General features: G+C 37.3%; 1 protein-coding gene across 1 annotated transcript; it reads right to left on the reverse strand.

Moving 5' to 3' along the window:
- Nucleotides 1-1,190: 1,190 nt before the first annotated feature.
- CWH43 (cell wall biogenesis 43 C-terminal homolog) lies at nucleotides 1,191-25,341 on the reverse strand. Its single transcript, XM_065737030.1, has 16 exons — nucleotides 25,255-25,341; nucleotides 24,735-24,926; nucleotides 21,587-21,707; nucleotides 21,290-21,444; nucleotides 19,824-20,025; nucleotides 18,373-18,461; nucleotides 16,473-16,727; nucleotides 12,753-12,878; nucleotides 11,431-11,510; nucleotides 10,083-10,188; nucleotides 8,919-9,054; nucleotides 7,405-7,554; nucleotides 5,171-5,315; nucleotides 4,496-4,557; nucleotides 3,296-3,451; nucleotides 1,191-1,783 (listed from the first exon to the last, which is right to left on the reverse strand). Exons 1-16 carry the CDS (start codon nucleotides 25,295-25,297, stop codon nucleotides 1,693-1,695), a joined length of 2,109 nt encoding a protein of 702 aa, XP_065593102.1. The 5' UTR covers nucleotides 25,298-25,341; the 3' UTR covers nucleotides 1,191-1,692.
- Between the last annotated feature and the right edge of the window lie 1,417 nt (nucleotides 25,342-26,758).

Raw genomic sequence — 26,758 nt, forward strand, 5'->3', positions numbered from 1 at the left:
GATTGCAACTAAGAAATGTGTTCCACATTTTTCTAAACTAATCAGATGTAGGGAATTAGAACAACACAAAGTTTCAAGGACAAATCAAATGTAGCTTTAGCTTCCTCATTCTAACCACAGAGTAAAACCACTATACAGCTCATGGTCATTGTCTTTCTTAGTCACCTTGAGAAGATAATCTAAATGTTGAAGTATAATTGATATGGCATTACATTTGCATGCATCATGATATGTAGACATTATGAGGTACAAAGCCCTAACATTACATAAGCTACTCAAAGGAACAGACCATTTAAAGTTGAGATTTTATGAATGTCTATCTGAAGATTTCTACCGGAGAGAACATTTCTAAATACTGTGAAAAGCCATTCAAGTATGTACACAGACTTTGAATATTACAGGGATGACATATTACATACGTAATATGACATATTACAGGGTCTGATCTGTTACCACAAGTCATGCTTTGGAATCTGACTTCATGAAAAATGCCCTGTTTTCAACTCTTAAAAGGAAAAAAAGTTTCAAGCTTTTATGTTTATGAACATTTTCCTTCATCTGACATGAATAAACTGCTCATGTTACAAGGTACTGTAGAGTCAGACTGTGGAAAATAAGTAATGTGGCACGTTAATGTTATGTTTTGTACAGGCTGTGGAAAGGCAAACCTGTGGCTAGATGCGAGTCAGAGCTAGCATCAGAGCACGCTGCAGAGAAGTGAGCACACTGCACCACTGTGCAATGTTGGTGCCATTGTCAGCATCTGATGTACTCTGTGAGAAGAGAGTTGGGCTGCTGGCATTTGCAGAAGAATGCTACTGAAAGCACAGGGAATAAAAAGTACAATCAACCTTTCTACATTCACAGAAACTGTTATGGTAAGCATGATTTTTTAAAAATAAATTCTATGCTGTGTTCACACAAGTGTCATATAACAATAGCTATTCAGAGGTACTTTATGCACTTTATAAAAACACTGCAGCATCTAATACCTTGTTAAAGTCTGTAAGAGTCACACTTCTCACCAATACCGTATCAGTCATTTGCAAATTGTCTTAAAACAGCATTTCTTTAAGAATATTATGTGGAATAGCAGAAGACTGAAGTAAAAAAACGTGCACAAATTCAAACACAGTTTTTGCATATCTCCTAACTGAAAATAGTCATTTCTATTTTGGAAAAAAAAAATAGAAAGTAAGGCCGAGTTTTTTAATGTAAAAGCAACAGAACTACAAAATGCAGCATGTATCAATAGATTACCTTTACTACAACGTTATTTTGCTTTGTCACCAAAAAAGCATGAAAGCTTGCTGCAGCTCCTAGCTTACAATAGTTCCAAGAAGCTACACCAAGAGAAGAGTCATATCTGAACACTGAAGGATAGATCCATCAAATTTTGAAACAGCATAAGATAGCTTTAATAAAATTGAGTAAATTATTGCCAAAGCAAGTTCCCGCTCTTGCTTTCATGCATACAAAACAGATACCTGGCTCAAGTGGATTGCAGTTTATCAGAATGTATACAACTTCCCTCTCACAGCAACGATAACTCAGAGTCACCAACTATTACACAGACATTCAGTGTTATACAGCATGGGAACTCCTCATCCTTAATGCATTCATGTTGGCTGTCAGTTCAGTTTCAAACACAAACCTTTTTTGTTGGTCCCCATGATACATTCTTTTCTTACTCTAACTTCTTTGTTTAAAATATTTAGGGGTGCTCATATGAAAGTGATGAATACTCTCATCATAATTATGTCCATCTTTATAAGATCCAAACCTAAAAAAAAATATTCCACAAGGCAAAATCATTACAACAAAATTTAACTAATGCAACCAAATCATATACTTCTATAGTATATAGTATAGTTAATATTTCTTCTTAATGTTCTAGATGTTGATTTCAGAAACAGGCCTCTATCCAACTTAAATATAAGTCATAACATAAGTCAGCTACCTACTTAGAGGTCTTTGAGGAAGGAGACATTTAAGTACACTGATTGGATTAATGCCACTGGCACTCTATAAACAGAAATCCAGCTGAAAAAGGTGAGAAATAGTTTCAACCATTAAAATCCTATGCCCTGTTTTTTCCACTGACTTCCGTTGGGATTTTATTTCACCTCCCTCTGTATGCAAATACTAAGCTCTACTGTTAATCCTGTAGATCTTCTTCCAAAATTTGTGCCAAAACTGTTTCATGCTCTCTTTAAGCCTTGAGATATTGATTATTGCCTACGAGACAGATGGATTTGCAGAAGTAAAATATAGCACCTATACAAAATACCAGCAGGTAAATACCAGAAATAGTGGCATTGCACTTCAAAAGAATTACAGTTAATGGGAAAAAGTTAAACCTATTCCTAAAGGCTACCTTTTTGTTTGTTTGCTTGTTTTTCTCCTGCTTATAGGCAGACATAAAGGAACAAGATAAAATAAAAGTATCAGCTGAAGTCAACTTCAAAAAATCTGAAATTGTAATTCTAACTCCAGGCAAGATTCATGTAGGCAAATCTCTGCTTAGACAGGAAGCCAGCAATTGAGAGGTAAGCAAAAAAATAACTTTAACAGTTAGGTGCATATAAGATTATATATTCACATGTATTCTGTACTGTGTAAATTAGGAATAAGTTAACTTAGTAAGTCCAGTATTGCTGGAAATTGTTCCTCTGTAGCAACACGTTTCTCAAACCTCATGATTCTCCACAGATATTCAATCTAAAATAAACACCATTCTCCCTATTTCCCTTGATTATACAATGCCATAAGAAAAAAAAAAAAAACAACAGCTATCAAGATATAACTTCTCATGTTAAAGCCTTGTTCTTTTTGTCTCCTGACACACGTAACAAACTGCATCAGACATCGTCCTTGGCATTCGCTTGACTTACATAATGTATTTTAAAATACCTATACAAAGAGCATTAAACACAGATATTGCATTTTGTGTTCTATATAATAGCGTATTAAGATCCTGATCCTCAGAGAGCTGAGAAACATGAGAGATTTGTCATCTATAAAATGAGTTGCCACATTACTTGGCAAACTTCCCTACCAAATAATCTCAAGAGGTTAATCATCTGGGTGAAATAACTATTACCTTCAATTTATGGTGCAACACAGCAGGCTAATTTTCCCAAGGCACTTGCCAAGTCAGTGAAAAAAATGGAATCAGAATTCATAAGGTAACGCCCCCTAATCTTCTGTTTGATTTGGTACCAACCACATTTAGAACTAGCTTGTTCCTAAACATCATGTGCATTGTCTTAATTTTTTAATGAAGTATACTGACCTGGGATTGAAATGGATGCCCTCAGGAACTTGGCTGGGATCAATGACAATTCTGTCATTGTCAACATAGTTATCCAAGTCATCTGGGATTCTAAATTTGGCCATTTGGACTTCTGAATCACTTAAACCAGCATGAGATATGCGGGCATAGCCCAACCTATCAGATACAAAAAGAGTTAGCTTGAAGAAGTAACACAAGGCAGCTTCATCACAGTCTTAATTTATGTCTTTTTTTTTTTTTCCTCCAAGGAAGACAATTTTACATTTCTATGAATGTCACCATCAAAAAAAGTGCTCTGTGACATGAGCATCACACTCAATGTCACAAGCAGACAAACTGAGAAAGCTTCAGTGATTAACAATAAAAATAAATTACAGCTGCAGTAACTTAATTTGGGTTTAAAATTAGAGTTTCATATGCATACTGGTATAAGCTCAACAATGTCACTGAAGAGATTCTGAAGTTCAAGAACAGAACTCAAGTACCAGTGGCATGAGTAAGTAGAAAAATGAGATTGTAGATGGGGGGGGGGGGAAGGGGGGTATTTTTACTCAGTACAGTTACTAAGGCAGTTTATTGAGCAAGTCTACTTATTTTTATTCTTTATTGAATAAGTCTACTTACCACTGAAGAATAATTCCAACTTTGGAATAAGCTGCATTTCATTCTGGTACAAACATCAGCAAGAGGATGATTTATAAGAAATTTGATATTACAAAATATGGAGTGTGTATGTCCCAAGCAGAGGAAAGAATTCAATATGGGCTTTACACATTTAAAATTTCCAGTAAAGCCAGCATAAATCTTGGTTGGATTAGAGCACCATTTTGCTTGAACCCTACAATCATAGTTCAAAATTTGTGTCTTGTGTGTCACATACAAATTAGGGCTTAGCCTTCACATTTTAGAATGAAGCTGCAAAGTCAGAGCTTGGGTTGTAGAAAAAAGTATTCTTACATTAACAAAATAGATTAGGTCTGATGGTTCCTAACATAGAGAGATGAAACTCTTAACATTGCCTTTGCTAATTATATTTAGAAATACACCAATTCTTTCTGAGATTGATATTTCACATTACTTCATTACATACTTAACTCCTCATAAAGTCTGTTAACAAATGTAAGAATTTCACACAGCTACAGAGTAAGTGTAAAATTTATTGTCATAAGTTGGATTTAACATACCTCTTCTTTCACATACCTTATTAATCCACGATACATAATATAGCTACACCACCTGTCACGATCTGTACTGTCAATATCCTATTAATAAGAGAAAAGAAAAAAAAATCAAAGAGGGCAAGCTTTCCAAATCAGTAACAAAATCAACGTAACCAGTGTATAAGCCTGCTGCAGAAAAATGTTTTGCCTAAAACATGGTAGCAAGATAGGAAGGAAAAAAAAACACAAACATTTATGACAAATCAGACTTTTTGACAAACAAATCACAGAACTCAAATATAAAATAATCACATAATTTAATATTGGAAAAGGTGTTTGGAGCTCACCCACTCCCAATCCTATGCACAAAGTAACTGTGAGCAGGTTGTGCAGTGATTTGGAAGTCACGTTTCTATTATCTATAGGGATGGAGGTTTCACAAATAATCTGGGCTCCTCTTCTTGGTTTTGAAAACTCTCAATAAATTTTGTTCTTCTACTAATTATTTCACATTTTCCTTGTGGCAACTAATGTACACTGCCTCTTGTCTTCTCATTCCATCTTCTCTATACATTTCATTAGGTAGCTGAAGAGTCTGAAAATGTATGTCTCTCTCCGTATGTCTATTTCTAAGGTACTCATTTACAATCTTGAATTCAACATTTCAAATATATATAAACTCTAACTGTTAAAGGAAGCACTGTTTTTACATTACCTGGACATTTCCATTTTCTATCAGTTCAGTATAATCTCTGGATCCAGGAGCAGAAGTGATATATCCCAAAAACACAACTTGCTTAGAGCTAGTCTTCAACAACTTTGAAACAGCTATAGCCTGAAGTTTCCTATCCAAGTCCTCTCTGAATGAAATAGAAAATAATTTAATATACATTTATTTTAGCTCAGATTCTTTCTTCTATATCATAGCAAAACAGAAATGAGGCTGATGCCTTTTTTATTCCTCAATATAGGAGGATATGAAAGTTTACAGATGTCATGCCAATTCAGAATGATCACTATGTTGAATAAAAGCCACATGTTGTGGTAAATATAATCACGGTTCTCTTCCCAATCATTATATGCACAACTTCTTTCTAAACCATAAGTTTTGGTTTTAATACTTATCTCATTACTAGGCAATGTGAGTGTAATTGCTTTTAGTTATCTGAGGCTTTGTCTCTGCTTGCACTAGAAATTTAAATGTGCTACCACAGATTGTCTGGTGCATAATAGGGAGTTCACATGACAACAAAACGTTTTCACTTTTACGATGGACAAATCATAGTAAAAAGCAGTCTTAAAGTCTGGGTCACATGGCTTATGAAATGTAACTTAAGACCTATGTCATCCCATTAGCACTTAGAACATTTGCCCAGTATTCTCCACCTTTCTAACAGATTTACACAACAGCTCCAACATGAGCAGAAGTATAGTGTAAGTACAGTCTGGTAAAACACTGCATTGGAAAGCAGCCCTTGTCCTTGTCGTAATATCAAAGGCACTTCTCTTTCACTGCTTCTTCATATTAATCACTTTAAACAGTTAAAGCAGACTGGGCTACATACTGTTGATATTAGAATGTAACTTTTGAATTTGTAATCTCAAAATAAGATAGGAATTGAAATGCTGCTGTGCTTTCTGAATAGTAGTAATCCTGACTGGAGCAAATGCATTAGGGAGAACGCATTAGCAGACAGAGAGAAGATGAAGACCACTTAAATAGAAGCCTGACCTAGATATATAAAAAGTTGCCAGCTCACTCAACAACTCCTTCTAGAAATACACCTCTCAAGAAGATGGGTTCTTTTAAAGGACACCATTATAGAAATGGTCTTTAAAAATCCCCAGTTGTTCAGTATCTTATGCCATCCTAATCAGCAATAATAGTTGAAAAACAAGCAGTTGTGCCTGCCATTAATTATCACCGATCTCAAAACACAATCTAATTTTTACTTGTTTCCCATGTGTCTCCTCCTATTTTCATCTTTATCTTAGCTCTCTGTGAGGAAGAGATGCAGAGCTATTTTCTTCTACTTTCAGTTTCTCAGAGAGGCAGTCATCTGTGTGAGACACAGAATGGAATTTTTTAGACTTCAGATCAGGACAGGCTTCTGACATATATGCTTTGTAAAAAGGAAATCTGTAAACATGCTTGCAGCACAGCTTCTACAATGGGGAAAGGAAGGAGGAAGCTCAGAATGGGACAAAGAGTTCCTACTGCTCTCTTTGCAGCTTTTTTGTGACATCTAGTCTGCATCCTATTCATAAATTTATGCCTTCATAAATTAAAACAAATACTATAAAAATAACAGAAACAATCTTAGATGTTGTAATAAATAGAAAAAACAACTACATAGAGCATCACAAAAATATCCTTTCATGAATATTCATCACATTCAATAACTCAGACATTGCTTTAATGAATTGGAAGTCTTCTTTATCACATATAATCATACATAATTCTTTATTTCAGAATCCAAAGATCAGGTTTCATATAGAAAGATATCAAATGGATATTTGTTCCTGTTTTGACACTATCATTTCTTAGAGAACTGTTACTATTTTAACAAACCTCTGTTGTCTGTTAATGTTATCTGTCTGTAGCTATCTGCACTCGTTGCAGTATATAATGGATCTGCTCCACATGCAGAAAGTCAGAAGGATGTTCTCCTGCACTGCAATGCCCTAATACCTGTTCTGGTTTACAGAGCAGTATTTTTGTCATACATCTACTAGTTTAGGTATCAGGCCCAGACAACTTCTGCATGCAAAATTTGTGCCTAAAAAAAAAATGCTTCAACATTTTTTAACTACTAGCTACGGCTCACTATTTCCGATATCACAGCAGAAGATTTTTAAAGAGTATAAAAGAAACCCCCAAATTTCACTGATGGCAGTTATGTTTAAAATTTGCAGAATATACACAATAAAAAATAATAGAATACACACTCTTCATTTCCAAAGTGAGCAACAACAAAATCAACCAGTCTCCCTGTGAAGTTGACAGTCATCGAGATGGCAGGTGCAATCTCTCCCTCTGGGGAAGGGAGAAGGTGATGGGTAGATTTTACAATTGGATACCTTGACAATGCCATAATCCTGCATGAAAAGAGGGAAAGAGTTAAATTTTCCAGTTTGCAAGCATCATTAACATGAAAAAAGCAGAAAAATGTGACCAGAAGTCTAATGGTCCCTTAACTCAAGCTATCAGATAAGAATTTAAACCACTTCTAGTGGATATTTCCAAACTTAAGTAATTTTTTAAAGGAAAAATACTTAAGTACAAGTCTAAAAACACATTACTAAATTCATTCTCAATCCAATTGGTAACAAAGGTGTATGAGCAGGTCATAAATAATGCAGAAAGAAGAAGAAAATATATATATGTAAGTCCAGACATCTTTATGGGTGAATTGTGAATGGAGATGAAAGGAATGTTGCTCTGGTATCACAGAGGTACACATATTCAAGCCCGGACTGGCAACAACCCAGGGACACACATCCATCTACATAAGAATGGTGGTCTTCTAATAAGTGTATTTATAACATAGACAGATGAATTATTCATCAAAGCTCTTCAAAATTTACATTCCTAGGCAAAACAGTTTTATACTACTAGTAATTTAAAAGCATTTTAATAAAGGCAGAAACAGACATATTTGTCTTTAAAGCAGGAGATTTCTCATTCTTTCAGCCCGTTTGGAATCAACCTTAAAAGCCATTTTGTATCAGGTTTTTCAAAACAGGTGATGAAAATTTCAAGAGTTACTTGTCTGCCCCATTTTGCATCATTTAAAGATACAACCTTTGAGAGAAAAAAAGTTACTGAATTCCCCGCACATACCAGGAGATTTAAATAACCACTGCAATATCACTAGAAGTTCCATCTGCCATATAGATCTGTAAATCTCATATAAACAAAAAACTAACAAAAAAGCTCACATCATAAGACACTACAAAGATGTTTAAAGATATCCAACTGTATAGGGTCAAGTATTAACATAAAAATAGACACAAAAAAAGTTCTGGTCAAATAAGCTCAATGTGCTCATTTCCCACTATACAGCCCAACTTGAATTTAATAAAATCATCATTTCTAATTAAAGTTACATTTTCCAACTACCATCAAATTTTTAAGTCTCTCATTGACTTCAAATTTCAAAGGCCAATCAGATTTATTATTTGCAATGTCATACTTCCAAATCTGTACACTAAGGGGCAGGAGGCCAATCTCTGCATCGCCAATACTGAAGTAACTTGCAGGCACAGACATCAAGAATGGGTTGCTGTTAGCACAGAGAATTTCATCTGCATTGACTGTAATGCTAGGGAACCAGCACACCCTCTTGAAGTCAAGCTCCAGCAAGTGACTGTTGCAATAATTGTTTCAATTATTCTTTGTCTGCGTTTTAGTGAAGTATTTCCACTTATTTAGTGTCCCCATGCATATAAAGATGACTCACCCCCAAGTGTGATCTCTCGTACTTGGACCAAAATCTGTGTAAAATCCTAGTCTTTCACCTAGCCACATTGTTGGATCATTGTTCCCAATGAATGGTTTAGAGGCATCACTCTCCAGAATAGTGATAAAATCTGCACCTAAAATGAGAAAGAAAGAATTAGTAACAGTGATCTGTAACCATTATTTATGTAACTACAGAACATAGTTATTTTATTTTTTATCATACAGGGGCGGACACAAGTCCTGCAGGAGTCCTACACTGGCAACAAACTGATGTTTCAAGCTTTCAGTCACCACAGGCTACAAAGCCTCTGATGGAGGCATACTCACAGCCAGACGCTGTAGCTCCTCCCTGACACATTAGCAGACTCACATTGGACTGCACTGTACAGCAGGCCTGCACATACGTAATGATGCATTTCAAAAGCATAAGGCAATCAGTGTGTCAGTGTGTACATAGATTAACAGCACGACATCAAGTCTACTGCTTTCAACTCAGTGAACACGTGCTACACACTACATCTGCACTTACCTCATCTACCAAATCCTATTCCTTTCCAAAAGGGATTATGCAAGAGGATGCAGGCTGCTGCTCAAATAATTCATTAGCCTACAACAATGTTACATCTGCCAACAATCAAAGTGACAGAAGGGTTCCCAGCCCCAATGGACTGTAGACTATCCACAGAAACCTGCTCTTTCCAGGGCACCACGGGCCTGCTCTGTTTGTATGTTGAGGTGTAATTTTGTCACATAACAGGTCCTCCTGCAGTTTTGGATACCACAGACAGGAAGAGATACCTGGTTCCTAAGGGAAGTAGCAGCTAGGAAAGCTCAAAGGAAAGTTATTATTTCATTTATGCAAAGCCTTTTTTCTATAGATAAGTGACTTATCAGCAATATAAGAGAAAAAAAATGATACAGATGATCACAAAAAGAGTGTTTTATCCAACCAAAACCGCCTTTAATATCTAAGGAAAAATTACTACCACAGCAAATGGATTTTTAACTGAAGTGATTACACTGGAACAGCTCACAAATACAGAGAAATACAATAGATCTTGTGTTAATGCAAGAAAAACTTGGTTAGCTAGCAGATGTTCCTGCTTCTCTCTTTCTTCATATGAAGCCTCTCAAATATAAATGAAGTGGGGGAAAAAGTTACCTGTCTGATTTAGTAAAGTAGCAGATCCTTCCAAATTACACCACCCTTCATTGTCATATGCAAACCTAAAAGGCCAGATCATAGCAGAGAAATCTCTTTTTGGAACCTCAAAAACAAGATTGAAATAAAAGTCATGTTCAATTTGACTCCCACATACTATACCTTTTCATTCAACAATATCAGATACACAGTGCTGTGAAAGATGCCCAGAGGTGATAATTTAACCAATATGTTTTCCTAATAAAGCTGTCAGAATTACAAATTCCTTAGATATTTTTGAGAAGAATCTGTACAATTATCTGGAGGCAAAACATCACTGTAGTTAAAATGAATTTGAACGGTAATAGTAAATAGAAACATGAAAAAGATAAAGGATATTTTATCTAAGAGCAACTGCCTATTTTTTCTATTACAACTTTCAATGAGTTCTATAAAGAAAGTGAACCACATATGCACAAATGTACTTTTCTACTCAGTTTTTTCCTACTCAGTCTCATATTTTCTGCATCTTTTCCTGCATTTGCACCATCATTGTTCTAAGATAAAATTCACCAACAGGAAAACATGTCAAGAGCAAGTTTCAAATGGCTACATCAGGATATCATCAAATGAAAACAAGCCTAAGTCATAATTGCAGTTCACTTGCATCAGAAGTTTAATTTTATAATAGTAGTCAATTAAGATTTATGTCTGATCAAAACAGCTATAATTTTGAGTTGAAGTTACCAAATACATCAACACTTTCAGACAACTTGTTAGTAATCTGAATACTAGACTATGTGAGCATAAGGCATATTTGCAATACTCTTTTGTTTTGTTCTTTTTGACAGACAGGAAACTGGAATCTTCCAATTTTTAACCAGATGCCTTAATTAGCCTTTGTCTAATCTAAGTCAACCAGATAGAGGTTTGATTCAATATTACACACATGGAAATACAGAATAACTTCAGCTGGAAGAGTCCTCACAAAGTTACTTGGGCCAACTTCGCTGCTGCAAGATCAGACTGCTAATGGCATTGTCCAGTCCAGCTTAGATGTTAATTCCAATAAATTCATTTATAAAAGTAACATTCAAATTGAATGTCTGAGGAAAGAATCTTTCAGCTTTTCACAGTATTTTTATATCCCTCATAGCAGCACAATGAACCTCCAAAGACCTAGACATTTCCCACATTCAGCATGAATTTACAAAGTGAACTTTTTGTGTATTCACTTCTGAATTATTGTTGCTGAATACTCAGAAACTGATATAAAGAATTCTTAAGTATTAATGAAGAAACCTAAGTTATCAGAGGCACATTTCACTGCATATTTGAAAATTACCATTTTCATATACACACTACTCACCCCTTGGCCCAACTTCTTCTCATAAGTTTTATAACGTAGACTCAATCCTAACAAACCAACACCAACAAACAGCCACAATACTTGAAACAGAAAAATACAGAAAAGTTGTTTTTAAAGCAGAAATAATGTTAACTGTAGTTAAACAGAATTGGCTGTACCACTGTTCTAAGGCATGAAGTGGGGAATCAGTATATTCATATTTCCACTATGCCAGGGATAATGTTTGCAACAATAATGCCATTTCCAAGTTGTGTATTTGAGAATATCTGTATGCGTGTAGATACGCACTTTCATTCTCCAAAACAGAACAGGCCAAGCAGACACATGTATCAACACTCCTTGTAATATATATGTAAAAAACATACCTACTGAAGAATGCATTACAACAGTTAAGTAAGAGCATCACGCAATTTTTCCCTCCACGTTCCAGATATGTATTTGTAGCATGCAATTTTTATTTTGTATTAACACAATGTGTGAATGAAAAGATCTAGTTGACTTCTCAAGCCTCTAGATGTCAGAAAGATGTAATCCCTGCCTCACTTCCAGAGCAGTCCTTGTTCAAGTGCATGCATTGACAGATGATCGGAAAAGCACTGCAGCTTCACAGAATGCAAACTCAAAGTTCATTTAACCTCTCAAATAACCACACTGGACACCTACAATGTGCCAAACCCTGACAGCTTGTAATTTGACAATCAAATCCATCTGTGGTTATTTCATTTATGTGGTGGCATACTCAATCTATACAATTGATTACTGAAGTTAGTAAGTCCTTCCTCATCATGCTCAGACTTGCATTATCTCTCATCTGACCCTGAAAGCATCTTTGCATCTTACACAGTATGGAGTTGCTTAACATTTACTAATGTCAGGAGCGTATTCTTTCTTCTGACATAATCCACAATAAATTTTATGTACATCCTACATAAAGTTGTTCCAGAAAGCTTGCATAAAAATAATTACATGTAATTAGATACAGAGGCTTCCTTCTCATCTACCAAAATGAAATTGCAAATGATGGTAAATCCTTGTTTACATTTTCTTTTGTCCCCTATTTGTTGGTTTTTTTGTCATCATTTAATACATTCCCAGAGGTTGTATAGCCTCTCTCACCACCACGATCACAGTGAATCAGCTCCTAGGTTAGTATATATCTTCATCAAAACTGGAGCTAAGGCAACGCCAACTACAGGCCTGGCTCTAGAACTAGCACCAAAAAGTATTTCTTAAACATCTGAGCAAAATACTGCACTGCTCTATGCTTCGTCCTCAGATAGTATCTTACAGCTGTGGAAGAGAAGAAGTAAAATTATACTTACGTAGCTTAATATATTTTTTACTCTGTTTGAAAAACGGCTTATGGTTGCTTTTCACTTCAAAGATGGAGTTTAGGTCTTTCTTGGATCCTGCTAGAAAGTCTAGCCCAATGCATAACATAATAAACCCTGTAAAAATAGGTTATTAGCTTTTTTTTTGTAGAGCTCTATTAAACATTGCTCATAAATGCATCATTTGTAAATTTCCAGCTGCCACATTACATTCAACCTTAGAAATCCAGCAGTGAAGATAATTCAGTCCGAGCACAAACAGATACATGTCATAGCAAATGCAGTAATGCAGGCAACATAAGATTAATTAATGGACAATATCCTACTTATCATTGTCAGAGTAGTTACCTTACCTATGCCTGCAGGGTCTTTTAGGCATACTGCAAAGCAGTAATAGTTTTAATTTACATTGATGACACAAGCATTGCTCCCCTTAATATCAGCATGTGACATTAAGCATGGCACTGATTATAAGTACTTCAAAATACTGCAGTGCGAATTCAAAGCTAAAAGATTGTTTGAAACTCCACTGAATACCTATTCCAAAAAAAAATGACACAAAAATAATGAAGCTCAAAACTGTATTTGCTGTTTGTTTGGTTTTTTCAAATAAGTTGCTGCTAAGCTTTAATACCTGTGAATCAGAGGGGTGAACAAACAAATAGGACACGAGAGATGGACAGCATGCTGCAAGCCTATTAAGCCCACTGATGACTAACAGACTTAAAGCTAACAAAAGTACCTAGCCAAAGCCCCTTTCATATAATAAACTCAATTCTTGACTGCAGCAAGCTTAAAAATACAGATCACTTTTGGGTTTTTCATGTGAAGATCAAGGGGGGGGGGGAGGTGCTGCTGATACGGATGCAGCTTAGAATGTTCTCATTCTTCCCTGGCAACCCAACAAGAGCACAGCATCACCAGGTAACTTTTTGATTCCCGACATTAGACTGCATCGGGTGCAAACTGCAAGCTTCACAGCCTGTCTCATTATTCACTAGGGAAACAGATATTTCAATTCAACTGGTACTACTGGGAACATTCTATCAGTTAATGAAATATTTGTTTAAAGCCATGTTTTTCCTTCCTCTGTTCATACACCAGCAGGGAGAACAATAAAAGACAGAAAGATTTTTAATCCTTTGATCTGGAGCAAAGCAATTTCAACAGACCTCTCCAATTCTGTGTATCCTAACACCTACTTCCACCGCTCCCCAAGCACACTTTGCCAGTACGTGCAAGCAAAGATTAATCTTTGTAGTACTACAGTATCATTACAGGGTCCTAGGCCAAATCCACAGGGTGGATTCAGTATGCTAAATACTTCCAGGCTCCCACTGACAGCTACAACTCTCAGATCAGCTCAGTGTGTACAAAATTTACCCAAATTAATCTGGACAAGAGCAATTAAGTTACATTTACATATTATAGATTCTTAATTTACTAGCTTGATGAAAAAAATCACTGTTGATTTTAGACATCTGTTAAATCAGCAAATTAACTGCTTTGTCATCAAGATATAATTAACATGTTTCTATACAGGAACTCCAAGTGTGATTGCTCAACAGTTAGTTCAGAAACAGTATAAGCAGACTGCAGCAGGATGGGAAGTAGCATCTAACTGATATAATGCATTTTCCTTTGGATAGGTAGTGCAAATTAATGTTACAAGCTCTCATCTCATCCCCTAAGAGCTAAAGCATCCCATTATGTGCAAAGAAAATGTGGGAGCATAATGAACAGGGCAAGAGTTCTGCTGGTGGAAGCATATGCCTTCAATATCTTTGTGTCATAAGTAACTATAGAATTCATCTTTTATTTCAGTTATAACTGAAGATAAAATAACCGTTACTCATTACTTTCTTATTGACCCTACAAGCTACATGAGGTGTAAAAGTTGTCAAACAAGGAAGATGGGTCTAGTATAAGGTTTTGTGCATACCCACTTCTGCATTTCTCAAAAGGACACTACTTCAAAGCCATTAAAGATATGGGCAACCAGAGATTTGATCCCTTAGCATTATATTACATCACAGCGAAGTAGCAGAGAAGTTCTGAATATAATGATCTTACTTTCATTGGCACTTTCCCCAGTGCTGTTCCCTACCCAAAATGCGGCAAGAGAAAGGCAGGATATTGGACAGGAGGAGAAAGCAAGAAATAGCACTTGTACCTGAAAGAAACCAGAATAAAAAAAATGCAGTTTCCCAGAAAGCCAGGCTGTAAAGAAAGCACAGCAATAAATACATAGCCTCGTAATATAATCCTCACATCTTTGACAGCAATAGAATGGCATCAGAAAGACAAAAATTGCATTCTCACATTGAATGAGCTCATGTAGTGTCATCAGCTGACATAGGTGAAGTTCACAAGCTTCTTTTTGCCAGAGAGAGTTGGGACCATCTCTGTGATTCTACTCACCGATCCTGACAGGTGAGTTAATCACAGGAGTATTTAAAAGAAACTGATAGAGAGGGATTTCATATAATAGCTTTTCTTTTGTCAAAGCATTGCTCAAAAAAAGCATTTAATACTTCCCTACCACATGCCTTCTTTCTATAATTCCAACAAATAAAACTAAATGAACTGAGGTAACAATTTCTAGAGACCCCTTGAATCGCTTTCAGAACAAAGGAAACTACAGTAAATGTAACGGAACCCCTCTCAAAATACAACAAACCAAAATCCTGAGTGATAGCTGAAATACGTGAAGCACTATATGCTAACTAAGAAACTAGACTGGAGGAGAGTGGTTGAGAGACATTTCTGAAATTTGAAACCACTTAAGCAACAAGTCAAGCATGGCATTCATTAATTCTTTTGAAAGACAACATGGGATAACGTCACATTTTCAAATGTGCCATACGCTTAGCCCAAGATATTGTTTAGCACTCCTTAAGTGTTATTAGTGAAATACACTATTGAAACACATTAATAACTACTAAGAAAATTAGTTTGGAGACAAAATTAGAAAGGGTTGGTTTCACCTCCACCTCCACACTTGAATCAAGGGATCATTTTGCTAAACCCTTTGTATTTGCTCATCTCAATTCTTCCTCACTGTCAAATATCTGATAATTTCTTTTCTTCTCCCATTCCTCTTCTGTTTGTCTGCATGTTTCTGACACTGCAGGCTTATCAACATTCCTTCAAACATGATGGTATGTCCACAAAGCATTAAGTACAATTATGTGGAAATGAAGCTCGGGTCTCAAGTGCAGACTAGCTAGATAAGCAGGGTGCTGCACTTTGGTTCTCAGAGCAGAACTAAATAACGTACTGAATTATGTTACAGTCCCAGGAAGACTTAATAGCCTTCCTAAGCCACCAAGTTTCCAGCAAGCACATTGTTACCTGAGGTACCAAACTGCCATCAAAGATAGCTAGCACACAGATGCAGTCACGCCCTGGATTGCATTGCAACCATATTTTTTGGGTGATTGATTAACAGCTTTTTTTCTCTGTACTTATTTATCAGACTTCCATTTTTCCTCTTTTTAGTTTTCTCTCAAATAAATTCAACGTTCTGCCCACATTTTAAAATGAGTTTGACGGTAAAGAAACAAGTAGATTTTTTTTCCATGTTTCACTAACTTTCACAGAAGCTCATAGAGCATTTAGGAAAAAAATACCTATATGTTAGATAAATTTTAAATATCTGGTTGAGGCTGAAGCAAGCATATTAACATTTGTTCATAGTCATACATGTACCTAAAAGAAGATGGGAGCTTTCTCTAGCATAAGCTCCTCCAGGTACAAATTTATAAGCTGTACACCATACACAGAAGAATAATTCAAGAACATAGGTGAACATGGCTGTACTCATGGCTTTTCCAGGATGCAGACAGCCAACAAGGCGTCCAGCCAGTTGAGGCCACACACACATAGTAAAGACAGCAAGAATGTTGCCTGCAACAGCAGCACTCCAGGTCTGTAAGTAAAAGAGACCAGCTGAAGATGCTATACCTGTAAAGGGACAGAAAAAAAAAGAAGAGTCATTCACAGACAGCTATGTTTTCTGCCCTCTTATTTACTTTAAAACATTCTTCTAGTGGTTGGCAACCCTGCCCACAGCAGGGGGATTGAAACTAGATAATCTTTGAGGTCCTTTTCATCCCAGGCCATTCTATGATTCTATGGTACTAGAAGGAAAAAAAAAAAAGTCTAAAAAATCTAACTGCTTTGCAGTCATGAGAACTGTATCACTAGAAGGATGCTTACCGCCTAAAGTTTTCTCAATATCTCATTCTGTTACAGGTTGCTTATTGATCTGAAGGAGTAAAGCAAAAATGCTGCAGAGAAACTTCAACAAGAGCCAAACCTGAACTGTCTTTCTTATATAAAGCTCCTCGAGCACAATAGCTACTATGCAGTTTATGCATAATAATAGATTTTGCAGTTTTTAAGATGTCATTATAACATTATAAAATGTTTATCAACACTGATCTGTTTATATCAAAAATCAAATCTTATACTCACATTACAGTCTGAAAACACGTTTCTCAAAACTAACAGCTGCACCAAGAGGTAAATTATAAGGGCAAGTGACAGTTTAAGCATTGTCAACTCTTGTGCCTTTACTGAGACTGTCCTGATATTTGTTACTTTATTTTGGCTTCTGAAGTGAAGTAGCCCTAGGAGAAACTCAGTTCCCATAAAATTTCTTGTCTTCACACTGTGAAAATTAACTTGAAAACATTGGCTCTTAAATGCTCCAAAAGAGAACATGAATAAGAACAAAGCAAAACATAATGCACCATGCCTTTTGGTTTCCATATTTTGAGGTCCCAATTATTATTCAACATTTGTGGAAAGTACTGCTTTGTCTTCTTGATGAAAATTATCTACAAACAAACAGCTAAGACCAAAAACAGCACTGTTGTTTTTTGTTGTTGTTTTGTTTTTTAATTTTAAACAGCATTTATGCCAGTCAATTTCTCTTAGATGTGTCTACAAACAAAACCAAGCTGCACCTATCCATGCTAATAAAGTATGGAAAAAAAAACCTCTCTATGAGAATATAACAGAACAATTTTTATCTCCTCTACAGTTTGCTCCATGGCTTTTGTGATATGTCTATAATTTCTCTATGAAATGGATGTCCCGATCCAGCACTCAAACCCCTTTTCCCATCACCTAAGATCCATTGTATGCAGACTGATTCACAAACACTTTGCCTCAGCAGAACTGCTTTTGTGTTCTTATTTTATTGCCAGGAAATCTTGTCAACTAAGAAAGCAAGATGTAACCTTGCCTGTAGGTGAACTGCCCATCACATTACAAGTCATTATGCCTCCTGCAGAATCCAAGGGCTTGTGTCACCTCAGCCCCATAACCCTTGCTGTAGTCTTATACAATGCAGATGATTGGAATCAAGGTGCTGCTCAGGGGAACAGAACTTCAACAAGAGATTCCAAAGGGAACAATGCTGCTCTGCAATTGCCTGGAGATTTGGAATGTACCCCTTAGTCAACTGGTCAGACACGCACATGCTACAGCCAGTGATAAAGACGCTCTGATTAACAATTAACTTGTCTGACATCGGATGTAGGATCCAAGGGCATGATTAAAGGTAATAAAAACAAAAATTCTGCCCCAGCCTTGCTCCTACCTATTAGAAACCAGATGAAACTGGCAACGGAGGACCAACTCCAAAATGAAAGCATCAGTCCATGAGCCAGACCCAACAGAACTGTACCTCTAATATAATAAAATCAAATAAAAAATAAAAAGAAAGAAAGAAGAAGAAAAAAGAAAAGGAAAAAGAAATCATACATTACTATAACTTTATTTTATAAACGTCTGGCATTCAAAAATAAACTTCTAGACATAGAAGTAAAAATGATTAGTAATATTTTATAATCATTTTATTTTAAACAGTGCTCAACTTAAGCATAAAATATCTTTGTTTCACACCCTGCTACATTTTTCCCCTTTACTGGATGTAAAAATAATCCAGTTGAAAATAATGTCTGTTCAACACAGTATATAAAACAAGCTGTGTTCAGCAGCACAAGCCTATCACTGATATATTATATCACTGATATACTATATCAGGTACCAAAGAAAAAGAGAACTCATAGAAAGTGAGAGGAAGGAAGCCATCCTGAACAGAAGCATTATGGTCATTTCAGACAGGCTCCTCAGGGCAGAGGTCACAGTTCAAGAAGAGTTTGAACAATGCTTTCAGACATAGGATTTGGATTTTTGGTGGTCCTGTGTAGGCCCAGGAGCTGGGCTCAGTGATCCTTGAGGGTCTCTTCCAACATTATATGACTTGATGAAATGAAATAGGAACTGTGTAGCATCTAAAATTGCTAACAGCCTCGAGTAACTCTTCTAAGTGCTAATTCTAAATTATTAACTAACTCACCTATGACTACACATAATTGGCTATCAGAATAACTAATCCACTTTCTTTGTAGATTTCAGAACTCAGGTGAGCAATTAACAGCATTAAAACTAAATTCTTAACACCTAAAAATGCTACAGAAGTATATCCTTTAATATGGCACATAGATGCTTAATAATAAAAGGGGAATAAAAAAAGCAGCCTCCAAGGTATACTATTTTCTATTACCTTTTCAATTAAATCAACTGCTAGATTCATCTACTGGATATTACAGATGCATCTCATTCATAAGCAGTTCAACTGCAGTCCTACTTTTAAAATAATTTTGCAGTCTGGTTGATCAGGTGTTATTATTGCCAACATAAAAATAATTCTTGAATAGAAACATTTAAGATTTATTTTCATAGATGCAATGCTTGGAAATATCAGTACTACTTGGCCTCAGTTCTTAAGTTCTCTATTAGAAGTTTCGTGTACCCAGTTTATTCTACACAAACATTTATACCATCAGCCTCTTTCTAGTAACCAAGCTCTTTCCAGTAACACACTGAGTAACGTAACACATCTCTTCCTTTTGGCAGAAATAAATGAACTTGAACAAATATCTCAATCCAGTTGATTTTTAATTTTCACCCACTGAGGCACTGGTTTTGATTACTGTTTTGTTCAAATAATTAAAAACAACAAACCAACCAACCACATGCACTTACCCATATGGATTAGGATCTGGACCCGTATGTGGATGCCCACTTACTGCCCATCTAGAAATTAATGAGACCTCCCCAAATATCCAAACGGTGAGGAACATGAGGCTGCCAAAAGCAGTTCCTGACAAAAGCCAATTAGGCTGCGAGACAGTCTCCCTAACTGTGTTACCAGCAGTGTTCCCTCCTTGTTTCCTCTCGTCTTCAACTAAAATAAGAACAGGAATACAGCTGATCAAAGAGTCAAATAGGAACAAAAGGTTATTAAGAAAACGCCAAAATTACAAAATTACCAGAATAAATTAAACAGACACAAAAGCTAACTTATCTGATCATTCATGAAAACTGATAAGACAAAAAAAGCTCTAGTAAAATTCGTAGGTCTACCAGGCAAAGCTACTGATCATGTTTCCTTAAAATGACAACCTGCCCATATGTTTATCCTTCATCTTATTGGAATGTAAAACATTCAACTGGCTTTGAAAATCAGCAGAAAAGTTACTGGAATTTGTTCAGAGGATTCTGTTCTCTGAAACTCTAAACTCTGATAAGAACAAAACCTGACACTTCCAAAGAAGCCACAAAAACTCCCTTCCTTCTCTTCTCCTTTTTCTTCACTCATTTAAGGAGAAAGGAGTAACTTCTATTGCACTGGCATATTGTTTTGTCACACAGGAAGAAGAAAAACTCCCTTTCTCAGTTCCTGTAGTAGATTCCCTCTCTAAATTATTATGAAAGTTGAGAGGCTTAGCTTAAGTCACAAAACACAACACAAACAAATGCACAGCACCAACTTAAAACCTTATCTATGTGTAAGTGGGTATATCTTTCAATTAATTCATTCAGGTTATACTGAGAAGGAAGGAACTTCTGAGGATTTAACATGAGCTGCCCTCACTAACCAAGCCACTTCACTGTCCTCCTTGGAGATAACTGCCTTCACACGTCTAAAGCATGATTACCATACACCAGCACCAACTGCCACGTACTCTAACCAGATGCTCCAAGAACTTGGATGAGTTTTGATCAAGACAATCTGCCCACTTTTCCAATCTTTCTGTTTACTTTGCAGCATCAGCTGTTCCTTAGCTTTATATTGTCTCCCTTCTCTGACAAAAGATTTGCACTGACAGAAAAACTGAAACAGCAAGATTGAATTAGGAAAATAACAATAACACCACAGATGTTTTCTGCTGGGGAAAGGATAACCCATTCTAGTTTTAGTGGTCTGTGTCATTTCTTTGTTTTACCACTGCACTACTGACACTGCAATTAGTTGGCATTTCCAACGTACTGCAGCTTGTATGGTTTGTAATGCAGATTCTGCCTTGCTTTGTGAAAATAAAAGTACCCTGTGATTTGTAATGTCTGTAACACTTGTGCATCAAACTACTTAAAAAAAAAAAGTCATACATAGACAGGTATACCTTAGGATGCCTTCATAACTGCTTTCTTTGCTATAGTTCATTTACCTGCATAAATTCGCTCCACTGCTGCTAAAAAACCAAGTGCCAGCATGACAGTATTGGCAGCTTGTGAGCTCCAGATTGGGTTTAATGATGTATACCAGATTCGAAGGACAAGGAGCATCATCTTGCCTAGAATGAAGCCCCATATCCTGATGAACCTGTAAGAATCAGGATTAGATCACTGACACGTTTGAAAGGAGGAAAAAGATCTTGTTTTCTGAGGGAAAAAAAACAAAACCATGACCACACATTTTAATATCGAGATATGACTTTTATAATTCCATCAGCATAAAAAAATACCTTTGTAAACTGTTTCCTGACCACCATGTTACTGTTTGAACCAGCAATGAGGATGAAACACCAGCAGCCAAGATGAGCAGTCTACTTGAAGCACTTGGAGCCTGGTATGATGCTAAGCTCCCTACAAACAAACACACACACATGCAGAGGTTGCTTTAATGGGCAACAGGGGTTCCATCTTGCCACTGAAAAGCATAACCCCCCCCCAGTTGCTGAAAGAGACACTGCACCTGTCTTCCACTTCTCAGGGCACAGAAACCTCATTTTTATTAGCAGTTTAAAATAGTAGGTTTACTGTTCAGGTGACTGCGGATATCACACTTTCACATAACTTCAGTCTGGGTGGCAAATTGTGACCCAGGTCTAGTGACAAACAGAGGGGAAAAAAACCACTGTTTGCTGCCAGCCCTTTGCTAAGATCACGTGAGTCAAAGTCGAAGAGATACTAAGAAAGGAAGGGTAGAAACAGAGCTGCTGATCTTGGCACTGCATGCTAGGAATTCTCCAGCTGCCTATGTGCTCATTTTCCTCACAGTGCAAGACACAAAGCTAAGAGCAAAGATGGCAAAATGAAATCACTAAGTGTAGTGAATTATGTTCCTGCACAAACTTCAGCACAGGCTGCACATACAGATTTCTTGCTGCATTGTTCTGAATTCTGCAAGTCTGCCTCTTCAATTCTTTCACCATTTGTGCTAGCCGGTTTAGAGCTGGCATGGGTTTGCCTATTTACATTAGACACACCTTTGGCTGCTGAGCAAATACACCCAAAAATGTAAATATCTAACCAAATATGTAAAGATACCGTACATGCTTTGTCTGAAGACATAGGCTCACACAAACACTGCCAGAAGGATTGTTTGCTGTTTTTTTAAGAGAACACAATGTAGCATGAAAGGATATGGAAATCAAAACAAAAGCTTCAGAGAAAATAAAGCTTCCAGAAAAGATAAAATGTGAACAATAATGAAAGAGAAGGGAAGGTGGGAAGGTCTTCTTTAATAAAAAGAAATTAAAAAAAAATTCTAAATATTCTGGATTTCGCTAAGCATGAAGAACTTCCCAATTTTATTTATTTATTTTACTGTGAAATTAAAGAGTGACTATTTCCTGTGCAGCATCCATGGAATCTTTCTGAGATGGTAAAAAAGATCAAGAGAAGCAATAAGTATCTATATACAAAGATGGAAAATATGCAAAACGAGTCAAGGAAGGGGAAAAAAATTAGCACAGTATGGTAGGACAGAAATTACTTAAAATTATTTAAAATACAAGTAATGAAAGCCAAGTAAAAAGATTCATATAGATATTCTGATAGCACAAGTATATCTCAGCAACTTAAAGGGGTCTGAGAACCAGCAGGAGGGAGGCAAGAGTATGAATCACCACTTGATGCTAAACACTTTGCTAGGAACAAAGAAGGTGAGGAACATCTTCCCCAAATGCTTATGTTCACTGTAGAGCAACAGGAAAGGTGAATACAGTACATTAGAACGGGAAGAGAACGTAGTGTAGAGTACTCAAGGGGGGGGGACAATATTAGGAATGTTTGGGAGGTAGAAATAACAGGAGGACACTGTCACTGTGGGCTTCAGATAACCTCAGCAGGAATGAAGGGGAGACTTCACCTGTGTACAGCAATGTTCAGGTTACCCTGGCTGTGGATTCTGACATCCTCAGTTCCCACATGCTCTGGAGTCCTCCTATGACCACCTCCATTAACACATCCTTTCTACAGCTTATTACTGAAGGTGCTAGCTTTTTATTCACAGCTAATACCTTCAGGAGACCGTGATGAGAGTGAGTAAACAAGTATAAACCAACAGAATTTACACAGCACAACAAATCCATCATTGATCTTTTTATTTAGCAGAATAAGAATTACATATTTAAGCAATTTCCACCTCTCCTGGCAAAGTGAACTAGTAAATGCAACAAGATGATCTGAATGATTCATCTTGAATAAAGATGGCAAATTGTATATTACTGTGATATCTGAAGGAACACAGAGTGCAATTTGAAATGCTTGCTCATTTCTAGTCTCTAAAAGCAATGCACTGCTGCAGAAAGGTAATGTGTCTCTACTCACTGAAAGGCTCATGAAGAAGTATTAGAATGGACAGGACAGAAAGAGCAGAAAAATGAAAGAACATTTCATTTGAAGTCATGACACTAATTACCTCTGTTCAGTTCTAGAGGTAAGAAACATGGATTCTTAAAAAACAACAATGCAGACGAAGTAAACAAGATCATCCTCTTCTGTTCTCTACCAGTAAGAGAGGAAAATCATATGGGAAGCGATTCTGTGGTTATCATCCTATATTGATAAATAAGGAGCCAGGAACTGCAGCAGCATCCTCCCTCTATGCAGGATAGATACTCTCACCTCCTCTGACCATATAGGTGATGCACACTCATCAGTAATAACCTCCCTCCCTACAAACTTCCAGAAAATCAACAAGAACTAAGACTTGCAGTATTCTGCTGAAGAACGAAAGGGAACCTGGCAAGTCTTGGGTAAGGGCGGAACATGTGGGATGGGCAGCAATAAGTTCCATCCTGAATTTATGGACAAACCCTTTTCTTGTGCAACTGACAGAATGCATGAGTCATCTCACATACAGGGTGAGCCTATAACCCCAGAAATACAATGCATGCATACAGATACACTTAATGACTGGAAAAAAAGAAAAGTCACATTCCAGAATTTCAAAAGTAAACCTATTAAAAAGAACATTTCATTTGCGGCAGATTATGTGACTAATATCCCTAATAATCTATCTGTTGTTAGAGACAAATAAATGCTATACAAAAAAGCACTTGCTCAACTGATATCTATGTAATACTGAAAACCTTCTTCCTACTGGGCATTTGCACTAATTTAAAAGCTTCTACAAATAAAGGTGAAGTGAGATTGCTTTTAATTATGCAGTGTTCATCTAAAAACTACCACGATGGATGGAAAGAACATTCCTCTGAATGTATCCAAGAGCTCAAGAGAAAAATAATGTGTGAGTTTGGGACAGCAAGAACTTCTTATTCCATTGCCTTTCGAGAATCCTCTGAGCCTTGAGGAAATATGCAATCTTTATTCTTATGCTTTAATAACAAAGGGGGGAATCTGTAACTCACAGTAGTATGTACTTACCAACCACAGTCAGTCTCAGAAGGGCTAGGATATACTTATTGTTAGCCAGCCTCCAAAACGGACCAATTATCAGGAGTACTGGAGAAAAGAAGGCAGCTGCAAAAACTTCTAAACCTGTGAGTGCCAGCGTCTGCAGAGGGAAGTAATAGATCATCGGTGGCAGGGCATGGTAAAGAGACCAAGAAATGTAGCCTATTAAAAAGGAGAAAAGAAAAAAGAAAGAAATATCATATTTTGCATACTACGGTTACCAAACACGCACCACTTTACACCTCTATGTGCAAAATACTATAGAATTTCGAAACTAATTCAGGCAACAACAGGCTGTTGTCGCCTTTAAATAAAGCATTTCTTTAAAGAACTAATTGCCACTCTAAATTAATCGAATACATCTTCCCAGGAAGCAGGACCATAAGAAAACAGCTCTTGTCCCACGCGACGGCAGCAGCCCCTGCTTCCATCTTCAGCGAGGATCGCTCGGGGCCGTTAGCCGCGCCCCGGCCCCGCCGCCACCACCTACCGAGGAGGCTCTCCGAGAACACGGCCCTCCATAAGGGACCCATGGCCACACCGCACCGTCCGACGGCTTCGCCCCCTTCCTCCCGGAGCCGAGAGCCGTCAGGATGCCCCGCCTCGCCCGGCACGCGGCGGCCGTCGAGCGGGCTCCGCAGCGCCCCCTGGCGGAGCGCCCGGCCCCTCCCTGCCCCGCGGGGACCACCGCCGCGGCCGCTGATCGCCGAGGATGCCTTCCCTCCTGTGCCCAGGCTACGGAGGAAGAGCCCAGAGGCGCTGTGCCGGCCTAATTAACAGACCGTGGTTATTAACTCACTGCTGCCAGCTTCTGGCTGAAGGATTATAAAACAAATGCTGAATTATTACATATATATATGGTATCTATATGCATAATATGTTTGGTTATCTGTTTTTTTCTTTGTTTGTTTTGCATAAAACTTAAACCTGCAGCTATGAACTAAGAAGTACTCTTGCTGTATCTTCTTCAGTTCTATTAATCATACATTACTGTAAGAAACTGCTAGCTGTATCCTCTTGCTTCTACTTACTGCCCCAGCCTAAATTAACTTTATAATCAGCATTTTCTTCGCCTTTCCTGCATAAATCCCAGTCTGCAGGAGTACACCTCACAGGACCCAATACCAGTATTCTGATGGAAAAAAAATAAAAGGAAAAATCAGCCTTTCCAGGGGAGAAAGCGTGAGACTCAGAGTTGGAAGGGGCCCTTAAAAACCATCTAACCCAACTCCCCTACAGCAAATAGGGACACCTACCTCCTCAGAGCCCCATCCAGCCTGACCTTGAGTGCCTTCAGGGACAGGACCTCCCTGGGCAACCTGTGCTGGTGATCCACACAGCCTCAATGACCCTCCTCTTTTCTCTTCTCCACGATCCATATCACTAAACACATCCTTTATTTTTCCTCATCTGAGCTAAGCTCACTTACCCTTGGTGCAGGATTATGCAAGTGGTGACAGCATTCCATGACACGATGCAAATGGAACATGTAAGAGGAGCTCCTCAGCCAGAGTAAACCAGAACAGCTGCTTTTGTAGCTGCACAGTAAGAGGCTGGTGCTTGCAGGCCAAGTCCAGACAATAAATACTTGAAACAGTTTTGCAATGCTTTTAGTAATTAATGTATCTTGCTTTGTGGTTTAGAGGTGGAATTCCAATAAAATTAGGCATGCCTGCAATCACAAACCTGATGTGCTTGTGCGACTTCTATTAGAGTGAAAAATATGTAGCTGATAAATAAAGCAATAGGAATCCAATAATGGCAAACCAGCAAAACCAAAACAGCAAACTACAGCGAGAGCTTCTTCTCACTGAAAGAGCATCTCCATTCTATAATAGGGTTTGATATACCCTAAACTTAAGACAGACATAAAATCCTGAGTTAAACAGAACTCACAGCTGGATAATTGCATTGGTACTGACAGGGATAGAACTATTAGATACCTGAGATAAGCTGTCCTTGCTTATTGTACAGGAGAGGTGTGTCTGAGCACA

The sequence above is a fragment of the Cyrtonyx montezumae genome, unplaced genomic scaffold, assembly GCF_038088225.1.
Source record: "Cyrtonyx montezumae isolate F1298 unplaced genomic scaffold, pur_monq_1.0 scaffold_2, whole genome shotgun sequence".
NCBI lineage: Eukaryota > Metazoa > Chordata > Aves > Galliformes > Odontophoridae > Cyrtonyx > Cyrtonyx montezumae.

Excerpts from the sequence above, each read along its gene's own strand:
- CWH43 (XM_065737030.1), bottom strand. The coding sequence starts at position 25,297 with ATGGGTCCCTTATGGAGGGCCGTGTTCTCGGAGAGCCTCCTCG. Across the intron at positions 12,879-16,472 it reads AAGCTCCCATCTTCTTTTAG|GGTTTATTATGTTATGCATT; the intron begins GTACATGTATGA and ends CTATTTTTACAG. Across the intron at positions 5,316-7,404 it reads GCTCACTTTGGAAATGAAGA|AGAGGACTTGGATAGGAAAC; the intron begins GTGTGTATTCTA and ends TATTTCATTCAG.